We start from the raw sequence: 17476 nt of genomic DNA, 5'->3' as shown, positions 1-17476 counted from the left end.
AAGGTTTGAGGGATCTGGTCTACTTGAAGTATCTTCTGGGAGATGAGGTGCATCTTGCACTAGAAGAGACTGCTTCTCATGTTGAGTGTAAAGGAAATGCAGGGTGCCTACTTCAGCTGTGAAGTGAATGTAATCAGATAAATCCACACCTTGTACCCAGCCCGTGAATGTATCTAGTTCTTTGTGTAGATCTTGTTCCTCTGCATTTAGTGGCAACTTGGGAATTTTGGAGACTGCCTGCACTGTGTTGCCTCGGAGCTTTTGTCCACCATCCTACCTTTTTCCCCTGGCAAGCCTAAAACCACTGATTTTGCTCCTTCTATGTATTATTGTTGGGACTGAAGGAAAAACTAGCTTCCCCAAGACACTTCTATTCAAGTGCTCTCTTAAGAGGTCCTACTTCCCTTGGCAGGTAGAAGGCACCATTTGTACCTTTCAAACTCAGGAGAGCTGAAAGTCGAATGGACCATTCTTAAATAAAAAAATCTGACAACAAACCCTAAACCAGCAAGCTTCAAAGGCAAACAGACCAAAAAGATCTTCTAGGTACCAAAGAAAATTTCTGCCTAATGGTTAACATTTGGCATTGTTGTAAGCAACCGTGAAACAGGTCTCTGCATAGGAAATGTTGCATGATGTTGCTGACTCTGTCTCTGATTTATACCTTATGTTTTCCTGCAGATTGGGTCATACTTTGGGGGTGTTATTACCACAATCGACATCAATAGGGACTCATTTACAGACCTCCTTCTTGTTGGAGCTCCTATGTATATGGGAACTGAAAAAGAGGAGCAAGGGAAAGTATATGTTTATGGTCTGAACAAGGTAAGGATGATGCTTATTGACCAGGAACAGAACATGCTCCTTACTGTATTCATATCCTGATTTTAAAGAAATATGATAATTTGAGTGTAGGGAAGATGGCCTGTTGAAAACAGAGAAACGTGATTTTGACAACTGAGAGCATCATACAGATTATTTTTGAACTTTCTTCTCAAACTCTTGTTTTCTCAGATTTTTTTCTAATGGAGTTGTGGTGTGTTGACCCTGGCTGGACCCCAGGTGCCCAGCAAAGCCACTTTATCACTCCTTCCCTCAGCTGGACAGGGAAGAGAAAATACAACAAAAGGCTTGTGGGTTGAGATAAGGACAGGGAGAGATCACTCATCAATTACCATCACAGGCAAAACAGGCTTGACTTATGGAAAATTAATTTAATTTATTACCAATCCAGTCAGAGTAGGGTAATGAGAAATAACACCAAATCTTAAAACTCCTTCCCTCCACCCCTCCCTTCTTCCCAAGCTCAATTTCACTCCTGAATTCTCTACCTCCTCCCCTCAGCGGTACAGGGAGACGCAGAATGGGGGCTGTGGTCAGTTCATCACACATTTTCTCTGCCGCTCCTTCCTCCTCAGGGGGAGGACTCCTCACACGCTTCCCCTGCTCCAGCATGGGGTCCCTCCCATGAGAGACAGTTCTTCATGAACAGCTCCAGCATGGGTCCCTTCCATGGGCTGCAGTCCCTCAGGCACAGACTGCTCCAGCGTAGGTCCCCTGTGGGGTCACAAGTCCTGCCAGAAAACCTGCTCCAGAGTGGGCTCCTCTCTCCATGGGTCCACAGGTCCTGCCAGGAGCCTGCTCCAGCACGGGCTTCCCACAGGGTCACAGCCTCCTTCGGGCACCCATGGGGTCCTCCAGGGGCTGCAGGTGGAGATCTGCTCCACGGTGGACCTCCCTGGGCTGCAGGGGGACAGCCTGCCTCACCATGGTCTTCCCCACGGGCTGCAGGGGAATCTCTGCTCTGGCACCTGGAGCACCTCCTCCCCCTCCTTCTTCACTGACCTGGGGGTCTGCAGGGTTGTTTCTCTCACATCTTCTCACTCCTCTCTTCAGCTGCAGTTTCTGTTGTGCAATAACTTTTTTCCCTTCTTAAATATGTTATCACAGAGGCACTACCACTATCGTTGATTGTCTTGGCCACGGCCAGCAGCAGGTCCGTCTTGGAGCCGGCTGGCATTGGCTCTGTCGGACACAGGGGAAGCTTCCAGCAGCTTCTCACAGCAGCCGCTTCTGGAGCGCCCCCCTGCTACCGAAACCTTGCCATGCAAGCATAATACAGAAGTATATTCTATAAATAAGCCCTATATCCTGTCAGCTACAATAGGGCATAGATGCAAATTTATAGGATTAATTTTCTGTCACATGTTCTTTTTGCTTTCATGGATTAGGGAACAGTAGGGCTCATCCATCCTAAAAGCGTGTGCTCCAGTATCCTTGTGACTTGCTCACCGACTTAAACCCTGTACATCCAACAGCTTTTAAACATCCAAATATTGTTATGATACTGTACTTCCCTGTGACCTCTAACTTCAAGAAATATGCAGAAGCATCTAGATGTAGAAAGAGAGGGAGCAAGAATGTATTTCCCACCCACTGCTCAGAAAGAATATTTATTATAGTTACAGAATCACAGTTTCTACAGTGCAGTCAATGACTAGGAATAGGATGTAATTGTTTAATTTAATTCATCAGTTTGTCTTCTGGACAGGAGCTCTTAAAAGCCTGCATTGCTAAAATGATGATGGAAATCCACAAACTCTAAATCTGTTCTTTCACAGACGAAGTTTGAATATCAGATGAGTCTCGAACCTTTAAAGCAAACATGCTGTTCACCGTTAAAACAGGACACCTGCAAAGTTCTTAAGAATGAGCCTTGTGGTGCACGCTTTGGGACTGCGATTGCTGCAGTGAGGGATCTCAACCTTGATGGATATAATGACATTGTAATAGGTTCTCCCCTAGAGGATGATCATCGGGGAGCTGTTTATATTTATCATGGCCGTGGCAACACGATCAGTAAAAAATATTCACAGGTATGAAGTAAAACTTTACAGATTGGCAGCTGCTGTAAGTGTATGTAGTACAAATCCTGTTTTCCTGTGTCTTCCCAACGTAGTATTAAACTGGGACTTGACCTGTCATGATAGCTTCTTTTTTAAAATGCTCTTACTTTTAAACTCATATTGATTTAACCAAATTTGACTCCAATATTGTTAGAAAATATATTTGCATCTTTTTATTAGAAACCTTCTGACATGTTCTGTACAGTCAGAAAAGTAGATATTTTGCAATTCTGAAAATTTGTAGTGTGTTCATCACCATGGTAATCATTTTAGGAATATTGTAATGAAAATTTAATATATTTAAAGAGTCTTAAAAGCCATCTAACTGCCAAAAAATACATCTTGAATGTTGTTGTCTTTCAATATGCACTGCATAAACCTCTTAATGCTTTTCACAGCGTATTGCATCAGGTGGAGATGGGGAAAAAGTGAAATTTTTTGGCCAGTCTGTGCATGGAGAAATGGATTTAAACGATGACGGGCTGATCGATGTCACCATTGGAGGCCTTGGTGGGGCTGCCCTCTTCTGGTAGGGATACTCACAGCAGCTGTCTGGCCAGAAAATAACCCTTTGTTTCGGGATACCGGTGTAACGTGCATGTACTACTGTTTGGACGGTTGTGAGGATACTGTTTTCATCTCATGCTTTGACACTGGCTGTGAATCTTCATATTTTCATGTCTTTCTGGAGGAACGAATATAAGACTTAATGGATAAGAGTAATGAATATAGGAATATTCTACAAACCTTGTTAGCCTAGTATGAAGACCTTGTCCTTCTAGACTATATTCAAAATAGAAACTGATTCCTCTTGTGGTAGTGGGTAAAATAGAAAAAACCCTTAAGTGTTCTCTTTTTCGCACTATATTGCATATTATCTTAATAGCATTATCAAGGACAGGTTCAAATATAAAGGGGTTACTAAGAAAACTCATCTGATTTCCTAATAAGAAATGTCTAGTTGGACTCCCTGCAGAAAATATTGGAAAAATTTAATTAAACTTTCTGATTAACAGTGAATTAATTTTCTTTACAAAAGAGCATGATTCAGATGACATAATGAACAATATACTTTTTTAGGGAGAAAAGTACCAGTAAGAGAAATAAACAAGGTAACATGTAATCCCTCATTTCCAAAGCACAGAAACGATTCCTCTCTGGTAAGGCAATTGCTAAGCCAGCTCCTTGCTTTCCCTGTCCTGCTGTTCCACCTAACTCACCTGCTGGGTGATCAAGTTTGTGAGGTCTTGCTACCATCCTCAAGCTACCAGCTGCTCCTCACCTTCATCTGGTACTTTGTCTTTCTAAAAGTTCCACATGTGAATGCAGTGAGATGCCCCTTCACTGCGTTATTTAGATCACAAATGTGAAGAAATGTATTTTGCCAGCTGAATTTTCTGCTGGTTTAGTATGCTGGCATACTCTGTCTCAAGGCCAAAAGCGAGCTGAGCCAGCATAAAGAGAGGCAGGAATGCATTGCAGGGACAGGGGCAAAGGGGAATTAAAGTGAAGCAAATTGGTAGTGAATCTCAGCCTGTTTATCTACCCAACAGCCTGAGAGATGGCACACTACCCTCCAGCTTATGTATAGTAATATGTTCATCTGTGGATACACTTGAGGATGGGTCTGGGCCTTCAGTCTCTTTTAAAATTGAACTGGCTCTATAGAGTTGCTTAAATGCTTTTGAGAATATTTCCTCTCACCTGATATCTGTTCTGAAACAAGTACAGCACTATGGAGAACCCTGTGGCCATTTTCTCTGTAATTTGTTGTTTACTAGTACTATATAGAGAGTGTATAGTTAATTACTTGTCTAGACCATCACATATGAATATTTTAATATTGAATGTTGCACTATTTGTAGGTTCATTCTTAAGTTAAAAAAAGTTGCTGCTATTATTTTCAGGGCACTTTCTCTCCTTGTGTTTTTGTTAAGGTCTCGTGATGTGGCTGAAGTAAATGTTTCCATGCAATTTACACCCAAAAGCATCAATATCCAACAACAAAATTGTCAGATAAATAAAAGAAAAACAATATGCATAAATGCCACAGTTTGTTTTAAGACCAGACTAAAGTCGAAGGAAGATACATTTGAATCCAGTAAGTAGATAAGCACTAAGCTATGGAATCTTTACGCACTAAAACTGCTATGCTCGCATTTGTTTATTTCTCAAAAAATGGAACACAGTTCTTCTAAATTCACTATTAAAAGTGCATTTAAGATACTTCGGGAAAAACAGAATGTGTAGAGGCAATTTGGTTGATAATATTGATCTCAACTTCCTTTGCAGGTCTGCAGTATTGGATTACTCTTGACTCACAAAGACAAATATCTCGAAGTTTGTTCACAGAAAGCCATGAGAGGAAGATGCAAAAAAATATAACTATCAAAGGGTCAGAATGTATTAAACATAACTTCTACATGTTGGCAAGTAAATCATTTAAAGTGTTTTTCTCATGCTGACATTATAATAACCCAGATGTATTCCATTAATTGTAAATTAGGCAACAAAATCTGTGTCCAGAATTAATCTTAAGGAGTGTACCTAAAAATTGCTTACTACTTAGGATTTGTGTATTTGTATATGTATACAGATACAAGCTATTTACTTATATGTATGGTCTATTTACCTTTGTCTCTTTGTGTCTGTCTTAAGAAAGAGCATAAAACACTTGGTGGAACCAACTAGCTATCATGGTTAGTAGTTTAGGTGCATTCAAAACTCAGCAGGAGCATGTGAGCTAGAATTGTAGTTTGCATATTGGTGCCATTCATCTTGCTAAAATGTAGTAAAAAAACCTTACAGGTTAGGTTTGGGATAGAGAATACTTACTCACTGCAAAACAGAAAACTAACTAGCAACTGTGAGCATGAAGTTGCCCAGATTGTAACTAATGTGCAGAGTGACTGAAGATGCATATTATAAGCCACTCACATTTAAAATATTTAGTAACTTCACAGTTGTATCATAATTCAAAACTAATGATAAATGATGCCCTGAATTTGCTTAAATTTACAATACATCTTCTAACAGCCGGCCTCAGTTTGACCTCATACAAGGTGATACTGCTGTTGTTCATCTTACTGATCCTTTAAGCACAACTAAAAGAGGAAAGTCTATGAGTGGACTGTTCTGAGACATTCTTAAATGAAACTGTGTTGGATATGCTCAGGCTATGTGATGTTTTTATGATGAGATGCACAAAAACATTAGTAGCTATTTATAAGGATTGGCTTGCACTTTAAATGCTTTATCATCAATTGCAAGCATTCAAATGCTTCTCTAGCAAGGATGGTGACAGAGTGACTGAAAAATATTTTACCTCGGCACTGTTTGGGTTTTTCTAACCTCCTTAGATATCAAAGTGAATGTCCCTAACAGCAATTTTTTCTTTCTTTATGTTCTAGGATAAGCCTGACTTTCAGGACTCTGTAAAGGTTTTGCTGGAGTTCAATTTTTCTGATCCAGAGAGTGGACCTGTTCTTGATAGCAACCTGCCAAATTCAGTATCTGAATATGTAAGTCAGCAAGATTCTGTATTAATAACCAAAGTATTTAAGGTAAAATTCATAGCCCACACAAGACCTGAAAATATTGTCCACAGATTGGCTAAAGAGGGAGGGTTGTTGAGTGTGTTGAGAAGATGTTTCCTCTAAATGAGTCTTCAGGAGTGAAAAGCTTGAACCAATATGCTTCGGTATCAGCCTGGGGTTTTAAAGCTTTCCAGAGTTAACTGAAGATAGAAGGCAGTACAAGCTTTACACAGATAGAACAGGGGGATGTTAGTCATTTATTCTGATGGTGCTTGGCATCATTCATACTTCTCCTATTCCCTCTTTTTCTAGTCTAGATGAATCACTCAGGAGGGAATGAGTAGAAAGCTTATGTTTCCTCTGTGCATTTTACAGGATATTGGGATGTTTAACTGATTAATATTAGGGAAGACTTCTTTGATTGTCAAAGTCAAGACCTTATATAAAATTAGATAATGAATTAAAATGCAAGTATTTAATTTTAATAATAAATGTAATAAAATTGAGAATAAAAATACTATTGTTGCAGATTCCTTTCACAAAAGATTGTGGAGCCAAAAATAAATGCATTTCAGATCTTGTTCTGAATGTAAAAGCGAGCATAGCTGGAGACAGGTAACTACACTGGGTTTATTGTATCACTTGATATCTACACAAAATTTCTATGTAAATTATAAATTCTGTAGTCTAATAAGATAATGCTGTGGCATAATTTCCAAATCAGAAACAATATAGTCTGGACACTGAAAGAAGTTCCTATTTATGTTAAAAACAGATTCAAAAGTTAAGGTGTCCAACATTTTTACTTTATTTTACAGCTCTTCTCCATTCCTTGTAAAGTCACGCAATGATAAGTTCACCATCCAGCTCTCTGTGAAGAATAAAAAAGACAGTGCCTATAATACCAGGGTTTTGGTTCAATATTCTCCAAATATTATTTTTGCTGGCATTGAGGTAGGCATTTTTCACATTATCCCATTTATCATAACCTACATTGCTAGAGAGATCTGAGGAAGCCTTTTTATTAAGCCTGAATTTCACTGCTCTGGCATCATCTCATTTGATTGGAAGAGATTCCCTGGCAGTGCTATCCTCGCTTTTCCCACTAAAAGACTGTATTTATTTTGACCGGAGTGGACTCTTGCCTAGCCTCCATTAACTACAGACGCAAGTTTCACAGTGACACTTAGACAGTAAGTGCCTGCATCTTAGATGAACATAAGCACCATGAATCTTCTGTACATCTGTAGCCAGAAATGCCTCATTACTTGTCAGTACAGCTCCTGAGCCTGTAGAATTCTCCCTTTGAATGGGTATAGAAAAAGCACTGTCTTGGCAGGGCAGCATAGATGGGTGCCTGCCTCATCCCTACCTCAGATAGCATTTCTAAAGTAGCTGTTTTTCTGCCTGCCTCAGCAGATGTGCTACGAATTCACCTCAGTTCAGGTGGGAAACATTAGGAGAAGTTTGTTTTCTATCAACAGTCCTGATGGTGCACATTAGGAGATGTCAGGGACCCATAGCACTGTTGCTGACCCTGTGGCAGTAATTTATGGAGTATGAATATCACTTTTATTGCCAAGTTAGGAACACATTTTCAAAATCACATGTAAAAACTGTGTACTTATACATATGCTGATCTGCTAGACCCCACGACTAATTTGCATGATGTCCAGTTCATCTATAATTGCTGATGTTCCAAACACTTTCACTGGAAGGGAATAATGACTACTAATTGATGTAGATATCCATTGGTGGAAATTGTTTTGCAGAAGTTGTGGCTTCCTATTTTTGTTCCACTTCAGTTAAGGCTTTGAGTCTTACGATGTTTTGCCGATGAAAAGCAGCAATGGTACATATGTTCAACAGGCCTTTCCTGCTTAGTCAAAATTTAAAAAGAGTTTGCACAAGGTCATGATTTCACTTTCTTTTTCCTTTAGGATATACAGAAAGATAGCTGTGAAACTAATTACAACATCACCTGTAAAGTGGGATATCCATTTCTAAAACCTGCAGAAGAGGTAAAAAGTCCCCTTGCATGCAAGTTCTCCTTGCTCCATGTTGTTCTAAGGCCAGGGCAGTCCCTATCACCTCTGAATTTATTTTGTCTTATGGTCACCCCAAAACCTGTCCATGCACGTTTCCCAAGCTATCCTTGGCATGAACTGCACTGAGCCAGATAGGAAAACATCAGATCTTCAGACAGCTGTGATATGTGAGGAGGTAGTAGGTGCATATTGCCATCCTTGATGCTGTCAGAAGGCAAGTGGCACACCTGGCCAGAAGGGTCTGTCTCCAGGTGTATAGGATATTGGGTAGGATATACTGACAAGACATTAGATACTGTGGCTTTCCAGAGGTTGGAGCCTTTGACTTTAGTTATTTTGTACAAAAAATTTAGTCAGTTGGTTGAAAAGAGAGTAAGTTGGTATGTGGAAATGCTAACCTGGATCTGCCAAAGCTGGACATCAAGACTTCACGTCTGCTCTGTGAGGAGTGAGAGGCCCTTCCAGCAAGCAGCCCACTTAAAATCAAGCTCCACTTGAACAGCTCCAGTGATAAGTCTGTAGCTCCTGCTGGAATGGCGAGGGAGATGTAGCTGAACTAAGCCTTTCAAAGTATGCATCTAAGTCTCACTTAAATAGTTCTGATACTGAATTGGGAAATAGCAAATTGCATGCAAATAAGACCAGCTGTCTTTCCTGGCAGTTTCTTCTCTGTTCCTCTGTCATATCAGGTCTGTGTTGCAGATGCATAACAGAGGGAGGATCAGGAGAGATGTCCTCTTACATTGCCTTCCACATACACGTTCCAGCTTGTGTCTTGGACTTGTAGGAATTAAGCCAGCTGTTACTTTCTTGCAGCCAAATAAGCATACTACCCATTGCTAGTGCCCACAATGCTCCATTCCCAGCTTCACGGGATTTTTAACCTTTTCCTTTCACGCTTGGGTTGTTAGTTTGTCTTTAGCTATAATCCCTAAATTTAGATATTTCATAGTCTCCTTTGCATTCAGAAATCAGTTAATCTCTGATTCACTGATAAGCATCCCTAATACATCCCTTTTTAAAGCCTCTTCCTGGCTCTTTTTTTTTTTTTTTTTAATGTGAAGAAATATCTAAAACAACTTTCTCTGGGTCACTTTGTCGTAAATATTTGTACACATTAAAGGAAAAATGAAAGTCTGAGCTGAAAATCCTGTACAGTAACAAAGAGTGAAACTTTTGCTTCATATAAAATTACCCATAAGTGTCAGGATATGAAGAGTGGCATGTTTGGGACAGTCTTCCCAAATTCCATGTAGTGCCAAATTGTGATAATTTGTCCTAGTCACAATGAGTAGGGAATTTTTGTGAGACCTAGTAGTCATTTATTTACAATGTAAACAATTATATTTGGTATTCTAGGTGTTTTACTACTTGTTAAGTGAGATTCCAGCTGCCCTCTATAGACAGCTCATCTCCATTGTAATTGCCAGGCTTTGAAGCTTTGTTTCTAGCTCATTAGAGAAAAAATAAATATGGTTTTGATAAATTGCTTGCAAGTTCAGCTGGTTTCTATTAAGAATTATTTAGCTATGTATTTCTAATATACAATATAATAAGTTTTACTGAGGTTTCTCAGTTCTGAAAGTTTGAGGCTTCTGTTTAATAAGTGATAACTGTTAGATTTCCTTCTTGGTTGGGACAAATTCAAAAAGAGTGGATTCATTCATAGAAAAGTGTTAAAATGTACGTATTCCATAGATAAACATAGCAAAAATTTACACATTTTTCACCAGATCTAAGTGTATTACTGTACTTTTATTTCTTTTTTTTTTTTTCTTTTAAAATATGTAACATATTTCTCTAAACAGATTTCCTTCAAAATATCATTCCAATTCAATGCATCATATCTCCTGGAAAATGCTACTGTTCATGTATATGCAACAAGGTTAGTTGCAATCATTATTTGTTTACCTTCTGATTTTTTTTTGTTTTTAGAAAGCTCTACAGCTTTGTGTTTTGTAGTAAAACAAGGATGACTTTTCTGAACTCAGCAGTAGTTAAACAATCTGTAGAGCTGGCAGCCGTACAGATGTACTGGGTTCAGCAGTGGACTCAGTGGACTAAATAAATAGCTGTTTGCCTCTAAAGCCTGAAAGTCACAAATGAGGCATAATTTCCACTAGTTTTACCTTCAAAAAAGGTTTATTGTCTTACAAAATTACTACGTACTTTAGCATGAATCACAGTTTATGCTAAACACAAAGGTCAGGCCTTCAAAGAGCAAGAACATTGCAGAAGTTGTCTGTGATAGAGTAAAGGGGTGCACTTGCCCTCAGTGTTGGCTGTCCCTGCAAAATCGAGAGATGGTGTGAGAGTAGTGGCCCTTCCTTGGTCCATTTTTATTCAGTCAACTGCAGTCTGTAATTTTAACAAAGATGCATTTCTGACTTAACTTTTTAGTTACTGGAAATAGTCTTTTGAATTTATTTCTAGGAGACAGTAATTAACTGGAAATGAGTAGTGTGTTTCTATATCCAGAGCTGTAGGTATTTCAGTTTCTTAAGATCCCTTCTCACCTAGTAGTCATGTTGCATCTTCACAGTCTGATCTGAGTGGCATATGTTGTTTTATTTTAGTGACAGTGAAGAACCACCTGAGACCCTGAGTGACAACAGAGGACACATTACAATTCCAGTAAAATATGAAGTAGGATTAATATTTGTAAGGTATTGATGCTTCTCTGTACTTTATTTGCTAGCACAGTAAATAGGAGGTGTTCAAAGAGAATATAGTATCGCTTTGTTGTTGAGCTGTGCTCAGTATCTACAGGTGACAGCTTCTAAGCTCATGAACAGGAAACACAGGCTTCATTGAAAAGAGCAGTTACATGAAATAATGGGGTAGTTACTGTCCCTATCTTGATGTAGCTCCTTTTTACCTATTTAAGTTTGATGTGCAGTTTGCAAGTACAACAGCAGCTCTTGTTGATTCTTGTACTTGGCTCTATTCATTCAAAGGTGTTTCAGGTACATAAAAAAGCAAATACTTCCAGCTTCCTGATGGCCCTGAGTTTATATTACTGTGATATTGCATGGCGTGCTGTTTAATTTCCAGCTTCAAAAATTAGCCTTAATTTTAGATTCTCAGGGGTTTGTTTTTATCAGTTTGGATGTAAACTTTAATGCAGGTCTTGTAGTACACTTTATTTTCAGAAATAGCTAGAATTCAATTAAATTCCATCCCTGAAAAACATTATAAATATTATCAGTAGACTACATTGCATGGTGTGCAGGTGTAAATAATTAAGTCAAATTCATTTTGGATGCATTTCATGGTTCAAATCCAGCCTTTGTTTGTCTCATAGGGAATAAGGTTGAATTTAGAACATGCTGGTTTTGTTCTCCTTTTACCTGGTTCTGTCTTTTATAGGACCCTGTCTGTTTTATATGGCAATACTCAGGATAAGGGACTGGACAGCTAGAATAAGAACAGCAAAATCAGGCCCTGATATATTATTTTGGGGAACAATATTTGCTGGTTTTGTAGTTTTATCTGAACAAAACATTTAAAATGTACATAATAAAAAGTCAGTAGTACTCATAAAATGGATGAATTGAACTTCAGTGGAAGTAGCAGTGCAGTCAATTGCAAGACTAGTCCTGGAGGATTCATGAAATAATGAAAAGACCTATATTATTAACTGCTAGAGTTTTTATGAAGTTTGTGTGCTTATGGGGGATTTTGTGTTTTTTTCTTAACCCACAGTGTTTTCAAAGAGCACCATGTTATAATTGCAGCAAATGATACCGTCCCTACTGCTATTAACACAACAGAACAGATTGGGGATGAAGTTACTCTACATTATAGGGTAAGAAACAGTTAAAACTGTATGATACAGGTACTGGCTTCATCCTTTTTTTTTTTTCTTTTTTTCATTTGGTTTGAATCACTTAATGTGATAGCCTATTACTTTAATAACAGCTATGCTAAACCTTCTACATGGGTATTTTGTGGTTTGTGTTTAACACCTTTTTTTTTCTTGCTTGCTTTGGAATAAGGTGAGTCAGAGGTTCTCAGACTGGTCCATCCCTGCAAAGTAGTTCTGGTGGTGTTTAGATCCGCTGCCCTCAGCAGGGGAAAGAGAGAGCATGCCCCGGTGAATGAGAACTTGAGCTACGTTCATTGAAGTGTGGAACAGATATTTCCAAAATCCCATCAGCTTTGAAAAAGGCAAATGCCATGCTCCAAGAAGGCGGGTTTTTTCTATTTTTTAGCCCACCTACGGTGCTTTACTCAGCTACTATTTTTAGCCTAAGAGTTCAAATCCAGTAATCTCGAAGCTTTTGTGGATGTTTAAGACATTATTCATCTCACTTCAAAACCTTTGTTTTCTGGATGTAAAAGCTGGTGAACTGCAGAGCATACCATTTATGATCTTGTAAGCAAAACTTGTCTCTGCAAGCAGCTTATCACAAAAGAGCAGTCAGAAGAAAAAAGTTAAACGGGTTCTTGACTATTTATTACGCTCATCCACTTCAGAGACAGGATCACCAATTCCCCTGCCAGCAATTTCACCTAGGCGTTTTCTCCGTCCTCGGCCACAGCAGGCCTGTTCAGAAGGAAGAGCAGCGTACAGATAGGAACTTCCAGATATGACCTGTGATCTTCTCAGGGAAAACAGGGGAGAGGAGCAGCTGAGCAGGAGGGCTGTGGCCAAAGCACACCTGAGAAGAAACCAGCAGGAGCCACTGATGGTACAGTGACTCCTCTCCCATGTTGAAGTATTTTGGGGGCTTTATTAAAAATTTAAATGAAATTACCTTAGATAGAAGTCCCAGATGATAAGAGGATGCAGTAAACAAGATAACAACAAGGAATTTCTGTCAAAATGGCCCCTTTCATCCCATTCATTTGATTTCCTTCAACAGAGCATTGTATTACCAAAGACCACAGAAGAATGTGTCTGATAATTCACAACAGTTGTTCTCGTGGGAAAAGTAAGAGTTCATCACTTTTTGCATAACTGTGGAAATCTAAGAAAACACAGAAGAAAAGAAAAGCACGGGAAAGGAAAAAACTCACATCAAATACCCACAAAATAAGGAAAGCACTAATCAAAACATTTTTCTTTCTTTTTTATAGATTGAAAAAGGTGAACAATTTCCAATGCCAAACCTTACACTGCAGATCTTATATCCCAATGTAACAGCAGCCAAGAACACTCTTCTCTACCTTACCGCATTGTCACATTCCCAAGTAAGCTAGGAATTTGTATTTTTATGATTAATGTAAATTTGAAAATTTTGTTGTAAGGAATTTAAAAATGCAAACATTTTGGATTATGCCTAGCTTCAAGGTAGATATTACTTTTTTCGTCTAAAAGACAAGATGCTGATGTTTTAAGAGTATGTACAGATATGCATAAGAAGACAGAGAGATAAATTTTCTGAAAAGGAAACAAGCAAATCTAAAATGGTGTTGAACAATAACTGGACTATTACAAGGGTAATTTGATATATTGCCAAGTGATGAGAGGTCCAGGCTGAGGTATGAGTGACAGGATTTTCTTTCATAGTTTTGCCTACTGAGCCTCAGATTATCTCCATTGCTAGCAGTGTTTATTGTAAATGCTCTAGTCCTGCTGTATACACCTAGGGCTGAATCTCCTGTTCAGTCCTCTTCTTTCTGGTACTAAAATTAGCCTTCCTGCTCTCTAGCACTAGCAGTCCTCTGCCTTCTTCCTTCTCTGTGGCACTGAGACATCTTGAAGGGTAGGTCATGTCTTTCAAATGCTCTTGAAAGGTCTTGAAAGGTAGGTCATGTCTTTCAAATGCTCTTCACTGCAGCCCTCATTTGAGTTTCTCCATTTCACTCCTCCAGAGCAGCTGGAGGAGATCACAATTCTGGCAAATCCCATGGTTTCAGATCCGTAGATATTAAAACTAGAGCTATATCAACAACTGGATGGCTGAAGAACCCAAATATCACTAAGTGGTGACCTAAACCTCTTTTTTTTTTTAATCTTCTCCTCAGAGACAGAGACACAGGCGCACCTCTCTCAAATATTTCACTTAGTTTTGAGCTGTAACACCACTGAAAAATAAACCAAATTATCTAAATGAAAGTTCAAAGTTCACTTTAAAACAAAAGAATCTAGAAAACCCCAAATATTTCATGTTTAGAATACACAGAAGTTGTGTCTTTTCTTAAATTCCTTCCCCTATTATTTTCATTCCCAGTCAATCACCACATTTGACCCAAGTTTGCACATAAACTCAACAAATCTGTGCTTTTTCTGTGGGTATAATTCACCTACCATGAGCTACACCCTAGTGATAGTAGTGTGCCAAAGCGTACTCCAGCGGATTTGCAATCTTCTTCATGCTAGCAATCTGAAAGTGAATGACCTGACTGAAAAAAAGCAAATTCCTCTGCACCAAAGACACCAAAGGATTTCCCGGATGCCTTTGAAGGAGCCATGGAGGTCTAGCCGTGCTCCAGCACCCGCACCCCCTCCCTGGGCACTGCAGTGGAGGCTCCTGAATCCTGCACTTAACGTGCCTGTCTACTTGCTAAGGCAGAACCTCTGCGGATGCAAAAGCTATTTATCTGTTTTAATAGCCAACTCTTGCTGGTTCATGTAGTGGTCATCTTGCAGGAAGGTCTTGTTTGCTTCTACAGATGTTTAAGTAGCTGGATAGAGTTTAGGTTAAATTATCTCATAAAAAGCTCATTTGTTTTTTGAATAATGATACTTCTATACCTACATCATCTGAATTTCCTATCCTGCACTCTTGCAATATGCAGTTTTATTGCATTTAGCGGTTAGTAAATATTATTAATGCCATTAAATATTAAATATTAATGTTGGCTTGTTTACAGAGCATTTTTTTGTAATGTATTGCATATTCAGACAATAAGAATAATATTTGTATTTCTGCAAACAGAATGCCATCTGCCAAACTAGTTACCCTGTAGATCCCTTAAAGATCAGCACTGGGAAACCATTTGTGTTGCCAAAAATAAAAGAACCTACAAAGGATACAATTATGGTAAGCCTACATATATATCCCAGATATTAACCCAGATCCTGGAGCTGAGTACTTCTGCAATAAATACATAAAATCTTCTCTCAAAATGTATCCTATGGAAACTCATTTTGTCTTAATAGCCTGAAAAGCCATCTTTATGCAGACTAGCTATAGTTTTTATTTGGCTACAAAACTGTATGTGGAACTGAATTTGGGGTGGGTTGGGTTTTTTTTAATTTAGCCAGTGTGTAAATAACAGTAGCGCATTTGACAGCTGAGTAAATCTTCACCTTCCATATTCCCATTGTAATTAATAAATAGTAATATTTTAAAAGCTCATCTCCCTTGCAACTTTTTTAGACATCCAGTTGAAAATACTTTCAAATGCTAGCACTCTGATCTGACAGATTTTCCGTGCAACCAGTAGAAATGTAATTGATGATCCCATTTGGAAAGGATTAGCCTCTCACATTTAGACGGAAGAGGTGCGAAGTAACTTTGCTGACTTAGTTCTGTTGACACGTCAGGGGGAAAACTGTAATACTACCTCCTCAGCGTAGAGGTACAAGTTGAGTTTCTTGTGCAAGTGAAACCATGCCATGAGAAGAGTATTTTGCCATGATTATCATAGTCCTTCATAGAGGGGATAAAGGTCTAGGCTAAGCAAATGTTTCTAAAGTGTTGAACATAATTCTGCTGCCCTCCCAGCTAGCAAGTGATAACTGGCAAGTAAAGGTACTTAAGTTTTCACACACACATCCTGCCCTGCTTGAAAGATTCAGGTGTCCCACGATTTGAAAGGATCAAGAAACACTGCAGAGAAGCTGTAGCTGTGTTGGCAGAAAAACACTTGCTGTTAAAGGCTGTGCCTCCTTTAGGAGCTCTGCTGATGGCTTTTGCTGCACACCTACAGTAACACAGCTTCCTCAAGGCTAAGCGAGCCTGCAAAAACCGAGCCTGTTCCACCACAGCAGGAGTATCTCAACTCGTTTTATATACTGCAGTGTCATTTTTACATAAAAAGGCTCAGTAATTAATATCAGTTTAGCACTGGTGTCATAGCACGTCTATGATCTGTATATATAGTTGTTTACGTTTTTTTATTTTAGTAATGTGAAAAGTCTCTTCCTATTAATTCATGCTGGTGCTTTTTAAACAGGACTGTGATACATACAGCTGTGCATCTATTAATTGTGCCCTGGTCCCATCGGACATATATCAAGTGAATGTTTCATTAAGAGTATGGAAACCTACCATCATAACGGCAAGTAAATCCCATTTGTATTCAGAATACTCTTGGGTTTGAGAAACTTAAGCCAATGTTTCTAATGTCTATTAAAAATATACCTTTCATTTTCTTAAGTCTCCACAGTCCCCTAGTATTTGAAATTGTTTGTCTTCTATTTTAAAATTTCCTCAAAACTAAGTGACATGCATTTCATTATCCTTAAATTAAGTACTTAGAACTTAGCAGGAATTTCAAAACATGGCAAGAAGACATCCCTTAGTTATTCTGTATTAATGGTCTTTTTTTTTAATAGCCACTTATGCATCCACAAATTCTAATTCAGCAGATGTAAGGAGTGGTACATAGAATCATATAATTTATAAATAAGTTTTAATGTGGAAAAATTTCTTATGTCCAGAAAGGGTTTTTTGATCAAAAAGAGCAGAAGAGCAAGTCCACCTCAGAGCACACACATCAGTATTGTCTGATGGTTACAACAATGACCAGGCTGTGGTCCATTTTGCTCAGTTGATGAATTTCTGATGCTGAGTTCCTGTTCTGTGTCTTTATTTTTCTCTGGAAAATAACAGGACAGGAGGGGAGATACAGCAGAACTTTAGAGAGCCCGAATCTGTCCCTGTGGCTGAAGTAGTATTTCTTTGAAATCTCTGCTCTCTACTCTTTCAAGCTGTATTGCTCTCTTGTAAAGAGTGATGTGTGTGCTGAAGATGACACACATGAGCAGCTTCACTGACTTTCACCTTTTTCAGCATCTCCCAGATCTTTA

At 38.7% G+C, this 17476-nt stretch overlaps 1 protein-coding gene across 2 annotated transcripts in view; it reads left to right on the top strand.

Moving 5' to 3' along the window:
- Nucleotides 1-17476, top strand: part of ITGA1 (integrin subunit alpha 1) — a 74561-nt gene that overhangs the window by 52971 nt on the left and 4114 nt on the right. For both annotated transcript variants that reach the window (XM_049796179.1, XM_049796180.1), the window contains exons 13-27: nt 682-825; nt 2622-2876; nt 3305-3435; nt 4844-5007; nt 5199-5335; nt 6317-6427; nt 6972-7057; nt 7261-7396; nt 8383-8463; nt 10299-10375; nt 11067-11156; nt 12196-12298; nt 13573-13686; nt 15378-15482; nt 16621-16725. In XM_049796179.1, the coding sequence (XP_049652136.1) occupies nt 682-825; nt 2622-2876; nt 3305-3435; nt 4844-5007; nt 5199-5335; nt 6317-6427; nt 6972-7057; nt 7261-7396; nt 8383-8463; nt 10299-10375; nt 11067-11156; nt 12196-12298; nt 13573-13686; nt 15378-15482; nt 16621-16725 (1839 nt within the window). The remainder of the gene's footprint in view (nt 1-681; nt 826-2621; nt 2877-3304; nt 3436-4843; nt 5008-5198; nt 5336-6316; nt 6428-6971; nt 7058-7260; nt 7397-8382; nt 8464-10298; nt 10376-11066; nt 11157-12195; nt 12299-13572; nt 13687-15377; nt 15483-16620; nt 16726-17476) is intronic.

This window comes from Accipiter gentilis, chromosome Z, assembly GCF_929443795.1.
Source record: "Accipiter gentilis chromosome Z, bAccGen1.1, whole genome shotgun sequence".
NCBI lineage: Eukaryota > Metazoa > Chordata > Aves > Accipitriformes > Accipitridae > Astur > Astur gentilis.
This window is presented reverse-complemented; position numbering and strand designations above follow the sequence as displayed.